This window comes from Cryptomeria japonica, unplaced genomic scaffold (assembly GCF_030272615.1).
Source record: "Cryptomeria japonica unplaced genomic scaffold, Sugi_1.0 HiC_scaffold_513, whole genome shotgun sequence".
NCBI lineage: Eukaryota > Viridiplantae > Streptophyta > Pinopsida > Cupressales > Cupressaceae > Cryptomeria > Cryptomeria japonica.
This window is the reverse complement of record NW_026729327.1, coordinates 86,371-97,763: the sequence shown is the minus strand read 5'-3', so window position 1 is coordinate 97,763 and position 11,393 is coordinate 86,371. Positions and strand designations below refer to the sequence as shown.

The 11,393-nt window shown below is 33.0% G+C and overlaps 1 protein-coding gene across 1 annotated transcript; it reads left to right on the top strand.

Annotated features, from left to right (window-relative positions):
* Window positions 1-398: 398 nt before the first annotated feature.
* On the top strand, window positions 399-1,665 carry LOC131872088 (BURP domain-containing protein 16-like). The gene is made up of 2 exons (XM_059216030.1): window positions 399-446; window positions 584-1,665. The coding sequence occupies exons 1-2, from the start codon at window positions 399-401 to the stop codon at window positions 1,517-1,519; spliced, it is 984 nt and encodes a 327-aa protein (XP_059072013.1). The 3' UTR covers window positions 1,520-1,665.
* Window positions 1,666-11,393: the final 9,728 nt, after the last annotated feature.

The following is an 11,393-nucleotide window of genomic DNA, read 5'->3' as shown; positions in this document are numbered from 1 at the left end:
TACATAATGAGTGTGTTAAAAAAAGAGAAAATGATCCTTTCATCCCATCACCCAAAGATGAACAAACAAAACAAAAAGATTATTCTGTCATGTCGAAATTTTAATCCAAATCTTGTTGCGTGTCAAAGCATAAGAACTAATCTCCATAATGATAATAAAAATGTGGTCCAAAACTAACACAGTACCACCACGCTTTCCTAAATCTACAACCTTTCATTTAAACACATTTACTTCTGTCTTGGGTTATTTAAATATTATATTTATAAAATATTAAATAGTTATTTAATTTTAATTATTAGACTACGTAATTAAAGAATAAGAATTAGCATCTGCTGACTGTTTGAGAAAACTTTCTTATAAATAGAGAAGAAATGGGCCAAAATTAGGCAGTGAAGGCAATGGCGACAAGAAGCACATTTCTGCTACTCCTGCTGGTTGGAGTTAGCGTGAGTTCTTTTTCAAGGACGATAAACTTTCTCTTTTCTAGTTTGTAGTTGTTTACTTGTTTTTATCTTTTTTTAAGCTGTGAAGTAATTGAGCATGCAAGGAAGACTGATACCGTGGGCATGACTTATTATTTCAGGCAATTATTTCATGGCTCCATCAGGTCGGTGCCGTTAGCAGCAACGTTGCTGAGTTGCAGCGTCAGCGGTGGCGAGGGAAGCTTCCAGAAGTCGCTATACCCCAAACCCTCGCGGCCCGTCTCTCCCCTCTTTCTCTAACAGAGCTGCAGAGTTTGGCGGCGGGGCTGAAGAAGATAGACGCTGCTTCTTTCGCTGCCCACAAATTCTGCGGCGCCGCCGGTTTGATATGCAGTGAAGACGTGAGTTTTCCTGCGAGAGCTGGTTCAAATTTTGCGAACCCCAATGCCGAACTTGGGGAGATCGAGGAGCACGTGTTCTTCGACAAAGAGGAGCTGCGGGAGTCGGGAGAAATGATATTACCGGATCTTAGCCCTTGCAAATATTTGGTCTCATTTTTGCCCAGCGAGTTAGCACAGATGATGCCGCCGTTTTCTACTGCAAATGTTTCTCAAATTCTGAATTTGTTGAACATCTCGAGCGGGTCGAATTTGTCCCGCAGCATGGTGAGCACGTTGGAGATGTGCGAGGCAAGGGGTGAAGAAGGAGAAGTGCACACGTGCAGCACCTCCGTTGAAGGCATGGTGGAATTTGTGGTGTCTCGTTTGGGATCTGACGTGGACCTGTTTACTGACACGTCAGTTGTTGGATCCGATCAGCGGGTTAGGGTTACGAAAGTGAGTAAGAGGGAGAATATGGTGGGAGGTAAACCGCCCGTAACGTGTCATAACTTTGCGTTTCCTTACGGGGTGAGTTATTGTCATTCTATCAAGGGAAGTGAGGTATTTGATCTGCAGTTGGAGGTAGTGCAGGGGAATGAGAAGGTTAGGAGGAACGCTACAGCAGTATGTCATTATTTGTCTAATGGAGCGGGAGGAAATCAGGCAGCTTGTCATCCCGTTTTCGGGGAGATGTTGCTTTGGACGCCTAAGGCCTAAGCGTGACTAGTTATTAGTAGTTCACAATTATAATATGGATGGTTCTTATCACCATATGAATGTATACTGTAGTAGTGCCTTGCTTTCTCACTGAAAAGAGATTTACAATTAATGCTGTAATGGGACTTAAAGTTGTTTCAAAGATTGAAGGGAATATAACTTTCTATATCAATATTTCTGATTAATAAATATAAATAATAATAAATGAATAAATTTTTATATAATTTGAATCTCAATTAGTGTTGATTAAGAACCTTTCAATTTCGTTAACAGACCAAAAGCCCATTGACATATGTGTTAATTTTTATTTTGTTATATTGCATATCAAATAGCTTTTGAAATTTGTGTTCATCATGCTTTCATGATATCGTTCAAGTGCATATATTGAAATGGAAAAAAATTATGACTTCAGGCATGTTGTGTCATGGTTAAAACACTTTGTTGGATGTGAAACAACCGCCAAGGTTCAAATCCCTACTGGGCCACTAAGCTCGCATGCCTTGTGTTTTCACTGGGCCATTGTGCTCGTCGGTTTGATCAAGTGAAGTGTGGGGAAGAGGTCCTCCATTTGTTGCTTCACCGGTTCATAGCTCGAGGTCAAAAGAATTTCACGTGGAGCCGAAGGGCATGTTGTGCCAACGTCACCAATCATGTTAAAAAGTTTACCATGCATAGTTTTTTCTTTTAAGGAAATAACTTATGAAAATATTAAAATTAAAAAATTCTCTTATTGAAATAACTATTTGAAATAGCTTGTCTAATTAGAAAGGAGGTAAAAATTGTAAAGAGATTTTAAGGAATTTTGAACAAAATAAATCTAGGACACATGCATTCACTTCATAATGTTGCACCATTGGTTCTTTACAATCTTTCATGGTACATGGACCCAAAGAAAATCAAATTACAAAGTAATTAATCATTGAGCCAAGGTATAAGATCAATAGGAATTTTTCATACCAGTTTGTTTCATCCTTTAAGATCTTTGCTCATGTTGCAAATTTTTCAACCATGAGTAAGCATGGAGTATGAAAAAAATGTATAAAAGAGACAACTATTAAGAAGTGAGATTGACGTATCAACAATTATGCTCAATTGTTTTTCTAATTTCATAGTTTGGTTACATATTTGCAAGGGTAATTTTAACTATGAATTGATACAATTATCAAGGATAAATTGAATAGTTTCAAAGCCCTTGAACAATTCTTATCACTTCTTGTACTTGAAAATGTTGGCAAGATGAAACCATTAGATTATTGGTAAGTTGAATTCTACATATTTTTATTCACATCTATCATAGGGGAGTATAGAGTGGATCTAATCCTATGTAGCAGTAGGTTGGATAAATTACTAAAATCAAATTTTGAATTGGACAATTTCATTAAGGAAACCAAAGTAAATTTTTATGCAATATATATGACTCACATGAATAAGTTAAAAAAACATATTTCAGCACAAATGGTCATCACGACAAGAAATTTCTACATATATGAGGAAATATTTATAAAGCTTATGTGACATTTGATTATTTGCATCACTTGAGCCATGTGAATTTTTAAAAAATCTATGAACATACATTTCAAGGAGCAACAAATGATCACAAATGACACCATTCAAGATAAATGATTCTTATAACGACTTAATCAAAGGAATAAGTAAGATTAGTGTTCAAATATAAGAGGAGAGCACAATATTGTGGGTAATTCATGTTTTGGTGAGTGGCCTATATTTAGAGAGCTTCATTTTATGTTTTTATTATTAGAAGTTCTTTATAGTGATGCCTTATATTTTCTCAAACTATTTGGTGTTCTTCTATTTAGATATTTTTGAGTTTAGAGGGAGGGATGAAATAATTGTTATAAGGATGGGTAGAACTAGAAAGAGGAGACTCTAGTTCAATTGACTCTCTAACAAAGGATTGGACTATGACACAACCTTTGCTTGGAGTACTATAAATTTTCGTGAAGAGAGATTTGTGCATACTAGTTCCATAAATGTCATATAAAAAACAATATGTTTTGAATCCTCCCTTAAATCCTTTGGTGTTAGCTAATCTAGTGTGGTATGTGTAGAATATATGTTATATCTCAATGAGCTAGCCTTAAGTATTTTTCTTTGTCATAGTTATTAAGGAGTGGGAGAAGACTATTGCCTACCTAGGGATCAAAATGCGTCATTGACTATATATTTTGTATATAATAACTCCCTTGTAAAACAAAATTAAATGTTAAAAATGAATTGGGGTATTATAAGTTTGAAAGGTGTAGCTCCCTTATAAAACTAAATTCACAATGAATTGGGATATTCTTTTAACCTTCTTAGGAAAGGTGATTTTTAAAAAATAAAAGAGTTAGTGAGAGTATCATTAAGAATTTTTTATCACAAAAGATCAAAAAATAATAAGATTTTAAAAATCACCACCAAAAATTATTTGAACGTAAAAATAAGTTGATCAAGGTAGTGAATGACTAGATAACTGTGCTTAGTCTATCAATATTTCACATAGAATCAATAAAATATATATTTCAAATTAAAATATTATAAATTTATCGTAAGAAATGTCTATAAATTACTAAAATTGATCATCCAAAGTTCTTCAGATTTCAATAATACTATATATCAAATATTATCTCAATATTTCTTTAGGAAAAATATTTTATTAAGGTGTAAATTTAAAATCCCTCATGCGCAAGCCACATAATTTGATCTAAAATAATTGTAGTTCATGAAATTGTTAAATTTTATTATATAAATAATGATATTTAGATTGGTCACACATAATTTTTTAAATTAAAAAAGTAAAAAATAAACTCATTAGAAAATAGAATAATATTTCATTTTAGTATTTCTAACATTTCGTGTTTAAAAATTAATATAGATAATTATAAAAATTGGTTTTTCTTTTTTTAAAGTTATATATTTAAAAACAAGACATTCTCATTTATAATAGATATTAATTGTATAAAAAAAAATTTAGTCATATTGCATTTCTACCCATTTTCCCCTTTAAGGTGAGTCCATTATCTTGTAGTTACACAAGCAAGAGTATTGATTGACCTAGGAAGTACTAATAACTTAATAATATTAAGTTGGTAAAACAATTGAGTTGTTTCATTCACTCAACCCAATAATTTAAGGTTATCATTCTAGAGGGAGATATAATTAATTATTTGGGAAAATAGAATACTACTAAACTCGTCATCGAAAACTATTACAATTAAGGTGTAATTAGAAAAATAATTTACGACTAAAAATTCCCTAGAATATTGGCATTAGTCTCTACATGCATATGAATGAGACCTCGAGCACATAGTGGGGGTTACAATTGACTTTCAATTAATTTTAGGTGCATTCTCATTCTTAGGTTGTTAGAGGAATAAGTGAAGAATATTTTTAATCCCATGTAATGCCAATTTGTTTACAATTCTTTAAGCATAATCTCCACAGTTAAAATTTGGATTTTACATGATACCATGGTTTTAGAAAAATTATTTTTTATTTTTGGGAACTATTAGTGCATATATACTAGAGTTATGAGATAACTTTCACATACCATTGTTTACATCTTGTAGATTATATCATATGCATTTAAATCTAATGCATACTTCTCATATTATTCTTATAAATGTTTTCCCCAAAAGTTTAATGTCAGTTTTCTCCCAAAATTATTTAATTATTAACAATGGAAATAATCAATTACACATTAAAATTAAGATAATTAACAAGTTATAATATTATTAAAATAATTATAATATATGCCATAAATCTCCATTATTTTCACAAGTATTGAGGTTGGAAGTCCACGAAATAGAGATGGTTCTCTTGCTAAAGAAAGAAGTGATAGACCCTTGATACCCAATGGACTTCTTAGCATCAATTGTCTCCTTATCATAACCGAATTTTATACTAGATATATTTGGTAGTATTAATTATTATTGATGAGGATTCAACTATAAACCAAGCCAAACTCAAGGATTTGGGAAGGTAGAGTCATCATCAATTATGTGCATGTTCAAACCTGCACTTTATCCAAGTAAGCCCTATTCAAGGAGATTCATATGTATCCTCTTTATTGTGACCATTTTTAAAAGAAATGTATTTGGGATCTAGCTAAAAGATAGATGAGAGTTTCTTTGGAATTAAGAACATCTTTTTCACAATTATTTTTTAGATTTGAAGTAATAATAGTCTCTTTACAGAGGAGAAGAAGGAGGTACGAAAAAAATGCAAAGAGATATAAAAATGCCCTTCATTTCGTGTTTGTTTAAAATTCTCTAAAACTTGTTTAGAATTTTTACTTTCTTTTCTATTTCTCAAACTATTTAAAAATCGTTGGTTTCAATAATAGATATTTTTTAATTACATATTTTAATAGTTAATTTCTTTAAAAAATTAAAAAAAAAACATATCTTATTAAGTTATACAAATAATTGTTTCTAATAATTTAAAACATTATTTTGTAAATTGATTCAACTCATTTTAATTTCTTTTCAATCTAAAAGAATATTTAAGAACATGACAAACACAAATTTTGAAATTTAAATTATATACAAAACAATAAAATAAAAATAAATAGATATTCGAGAAACATTCAACAAACAAATTTGGAAATCGTCATTTATTAAAATTCAGATAGGACATGCAACTTTTTGTCCCATTTTTTATAAACGTCTTTTGAAGAGATTCATATAGTAATAAGGACCACCCATATTATACTTGAGCAATAACTAGTCACCCTTAGGCCTAGGCATCCAGAGTAACATCTCCCCGAAAACTGGATGACAAGAAGCCTGATTTCCTCCCGCTCCATCTGAAAAATAATGACACACTGCTGTAGCGTTCCTCCTAACCTTCTCATTCCCCTGCACAACTTCCAGCTGCAGATCAAATACCTCACTACCCTTGATAGAATGACAATAACTCACTCCGTAAGGAAACGCAAAGATATGACACGTTACGGGTGGTTTACCTCCCACAATATTCTCCCTCTTACTCACTTTCGTAACCTTAACCCGCTGACCGGATCCAACAACTGACGTGTCAGTAAGCAAGTCCACGTCAGATCCAAAAAGAGAGGCCACGAATTCCACCATGCCCTCAACGGATGTGCTGCACCTCTTCACTTCTCCTTCTTCGCCCTTTTCCTCGCACAACTCCAACGTGCTCTCCATGATGCGGGACATATTTGACTCGCTCGAGATGCCCAACAAATTCAGAATCTGAGAAACATTTGCAGTGGAAAATGGCGGCATCATCTGTGCTAACTCTCTGGGCAAAAATGCGCCCAAATTTTTGCAAGGGCTAAGATCCGGTAATATCATTTCCCCCGACTCCCGCAGCTCTTTCTTGTCAAAAAACACGTTTTCCTTGACCTCCTCAAGTTCGGCATTGGCGTTCGCAAAACTTGAACCACCCGCTTTCGTCAGAAAATCCACGTCTTCACGGCAAATCAAACCGGCAGAGTGGCAGAATTCGTTGGCATCGAAAGAAGTAGCGTCAATCATCTTGTGCATCTGAGTTAGAGAAAGAGGGGAGAGACGAGCCACCAGGGTTTGAGGTATAGAGACTTCTAGAAGCTTCTCTCGCCACCGCTCACGCTGCAACTCCGCAACGTTGCTGCTAGCGCCGCCAACCAAAGTAATTGCATGAAATATTAAACCATGCCTACGTATCACTTTTTCTTGTATCCTCCACAACTAAACTAGACTTAAAACAACTAAACAACTGAAACGCAGAAAACAGAAAGCTAAAACAACTCACGCTAACTCCAACCAGCAGAAGTAGCACAAGTGTGCTTCTTTCCTATTTATAGAAAATTTCTCTCAAACAGTCAGCAGATGCTGCTAATTCATGAGTAGTATGAACGAAACTAAACGTGTGAAAAATTCATGTTTGGCACGCCACAAGACTTGGACTAAAATTCCCACATCAAGGAGTACTCGTTTTGTTTCGTTGTTCATCTTCTGGATACATGAAGATTTTTTTTTCATTTTTTTGTTTTTTTTTAGCACGTGAATTTTTGGGAGAAATTTCGAAGTAATTATCCCAATCTTCTATGCATATAATAGACAGGGATTCTCTAGCAAAAGAGATTGACATCTCAAAACAAATTTAAAAACATGGTCAAAGAGTTATGTTTGAAATATGATGAAGAAAAAGATTCTTCAACCTATGAGATTGACATTTCAACCAAGCAAAGGGAATAAGTCAAAAGTAAAATACAAAATACATACATGTGCTAAGAAAAATTATTCTAAAGAGACATTCTAAATTAATGTTTTTAGTAATATCAAGAATGCAGTTGGAATTTCTAAAGATAGATTCTAAATTAATGTTTTTAGTAATTTTGGTAAAATTTCATGTATGATAATTTGTACATTTTAGAAGTTTTCTTATTTGTGATGTAGTGAATTGTTGTGTTTTAGAAGTTGCAATCTCTATAAAATACTATCTTTTTGTTTTGTTTATGCGGATCAAAATAGAATCTCTATATTGAAGCAAATCATGATGTAATAGAAATTGAATAAATAATAGATATATGTTGAATTCATTTTTTTTTTCTATTGAACTTTATATCTACAAAGTTACATCATAGCTTGGTCGATCATTGTAATGGTTGCAAAAGTTAAAAATATCCATCCAACTCTCCATTTACATTATTTAAAATGTAATAGTACATTGCAAACCCTTAAGATATTGAGTTCCTTTAAAAAATAAGTGGTGGGTAAGTCCAAGATAATAGACCCACTTTTTGGCCAAAATAGCGGTATCTTTCTTTTGTGAAAATTAGTGTCTGTTAGAGTTGAGGTAAGCATTCGAAATACTTCTAGACAAGATATTGATCAACATATTATAAAAATAGATATGAAAAGTAGGGTTTTGTTTCTAATTTTCAAATATGTAATTTATTTGTAACTATTGTCAGGAAAATACTAACAAATTGAAGTTTTCTAAGCACTTATTACTTTTTGTACATATTGACAAATTATAATATAGAATTTTTTGTATGTGAATCAAATATGTATCTTTTGCAAAGTTGAAATGTAAAATTTAGTCGAAGGTGTTGAACTTGATTTATTAAAATGTTGAATTCCCATTGTGGGGACTCAAGTTCAATTCTCCATAGGGACATCTAAAGTGGAATTCTAAGTTGTGACACTTGGTCTTCCATAGTTGGCATCTAATGTGGAGTTAGTTTCTAGATAAAAGTGGATTTCTAAGTAACACCTCTTGATCTTCAACTAGTGATTTCTAGTGTGTTTTGTTGTAAGGAGCTTGTATTGGTCTCATGTTGAAGCTTAGATGAGCAAGATATTTAAAATTGATATATGCAATTCAAAAAAAGTAAAATTTTTAATTAAGAATATTCAAATAATGAGTCATCAACAGTCTAATTAGCTTAAGAGTTTCACCTCTTTTTTGGACCCTTTGCATTGTTTAACAAACTTAAAATTGTATTTATTAAATTTTGTGTTCATCTCCCTAGATTATCTTTGAATTCTTCTTCAGTAGCTTTCTCTACTTAATTTTTTTTAATTGCATATGAACATTAGAATTTGAAGCACAAGAACCAAAAATAAATCATTTTTAACCTTAGGAGATGTAATCTCTACACTTGCATAAAAGAACTGACATGTTCACTACAAAAATACAAATATATTATAATTTCTTCAAGTTTCCTTAGGTCATAATCCTCTTCTATTGATTGTTACAAGTTTTATTTGTTATGTTTAGATTGAGTTTGTGTTTCTTTTCATTAGGGGGCAACCTATAAATCTTATTTTTGTGCACATAAGTATGAAAATAGGCTCTTATAGAGAGAAATTAAGAATCCTCAAATTTATATTTAGCTTTTATTGAGCTTGGTGTGGCTTGTTTTAATAAATATAATGCTAAAGTTCAAGACCTTAAGGAATATGTCTAGTACTATTTTCCCTCCAATTTGTGCTGGTTGAATGGTCACAATACCATTATGTTAGGATTCCCAAAGATACTGAGAGGGGGGGTGAATCAGTATCTAACCAGTATATCAAATTACTTGATTTAAAACATGAAAAGCATATTAAACATGAGTACCAGTAAACCAGAAATAATGCAGTAAATAAGAACAATAAAAACAACATGAGAAGCACACCATAGCACAGTATTTTACCGAGGAAACCTGGTGTGGGAAAAACCTCAGTGGGATTTGTGACCCACAATATTCACTTAGTGGCCAATAAGGGAATATTATTCTTACAATAGGGGTCTACACATGCAGGAAGGCCAAGTGCTTAGAGCTCACTACTCAATTACAAAAGAAGTCACACTGACTTACAAAAATGGATTATACTAATCCAGTGTCTTGTACTGCTTCAAATTAGCATATGCTATGCCAGGTTCAATATTGGCTTAAGCTCTATTACAACATAAACCCTTAACCAATAATTCGCATATTAGGTCTTCTATTACTTTTCCATACTTCACATCCTATCTCTTGTCTACAAAATGATCTACAATGATCGAGATCATACATATATGAGTCATATTACAATCCACCATGTCGGCTTACAAAAGATTTTATAATTAATTACAAAATACATTAATACAAAATTGTTGCTGATCGGGATGCTAGTATTCTTCCCTTTTGCTGCCAGTGTTCTGTGTGTTGGTGTAGAGTCTGTCGGTGCTGGTGCCTGTGTCTGCCTACCGGTATCACATGATTGCAAGGTTACCATCAATGACAATACCTTCAATCACCTACAATTTCTCATTGGAGTGTGCATTTGCCAACAATCTCCCCCTTTAGCATTGATGACAACACTCATGAGAAAAATTCAAGAATGCATCCAAAAACTGAAGTCCAAAAATTATTTGCCAAAAAAATTGTATGTCCAAAAATGTGTGCTCCCCCTGAGCAGATAATCTCTACTTCCTTCTGACCATTTTTCTCATCACACTACTCCCCCTTTGATATCAATGACAAAGGTTATCATTCGCTGTCAGAGGAGTCCTACTTGGATTCTTGTAACCGATGGGTTACAATCTGAAAGATATCTGTCAAAATCAAATTTATACCATTACTAAATGTTTTGTCATCTTTTATTGCCTCTTGTGTTCTCTGCACTATACTGGTGAGTATGTGCATTTTCTCTGCCGGTGTCTTCAGTCCAGGAACCAGAGCCTCAGATATTTCTTTTCTCAAAGAAATGAGGTATTCTAGTCTTGGACCAAGTCTGCATTTCAAGTCTTTTGCTTTATCCTTTATTCTATGTTTGTCATTCTCTAACTTCTTGATTTTCTCTTCTAGCTCTGCAATCTTCTTTTCTATCTCAAAAAATGAGTCTGATGATCCTATCAGATTGTCAGCAATATTGTTAATCTTGTCTTGTGCTTTGCTGATTTCTTTGTCAAGGTCTTTTGTTAAAATATTTGTCTTACAAGTGTCCCTATATAGTTTCTTGAAGTCAAAAATTATTTCTCTAAGTTCCGACAATAGGGTATCCATTTTCTCCTTGTTCTTCTTCACAATTTCCTCAAAGAATTTCTCTTTTTCTTTAATCATTATTTCCTTTAATGTATCCTCATTTATTTGATCAATAGTCAATATGTTGTCGGTGATGAACTTAGACAATGTGTCTAGTTGACCTAAAGAATCCTTATTATCAACAATGCACTTTGGTGCTATTAATTTAAGAATTGGAATTGTATCATCAATAGCCTTATAGGCTTGTGCATTACATTCTATGATCTTCTTTATTGAATCCAACAAGACCTCTGTTATATTTGTAGGTCTGAATTCTACCATAGATGTACTAGATGTTTGTCCAACAGTCTTTACAATAGGCATTCTACCAGTTGTGTTAATCACGTTACTTGATTCGACCTTTGGTAGGTC

Excerpts from the sequence above, each read along its gene's own strand:
- LOC131872088 (XM_059216030.1), top strand. The coding sequence starts at position 399 with ATGGCGACAAGAAGCACATTTCTGCTACTCCTGCTGGTTGGAGTTAGC. Across the intron at positions 447-583 it reads TCCTGCTGGTTGGAGTTAGC|GCAATTATTTCATGGCTCCA; the intron begins GTGAGTTCTTTT and ends TTATTATTTCAG.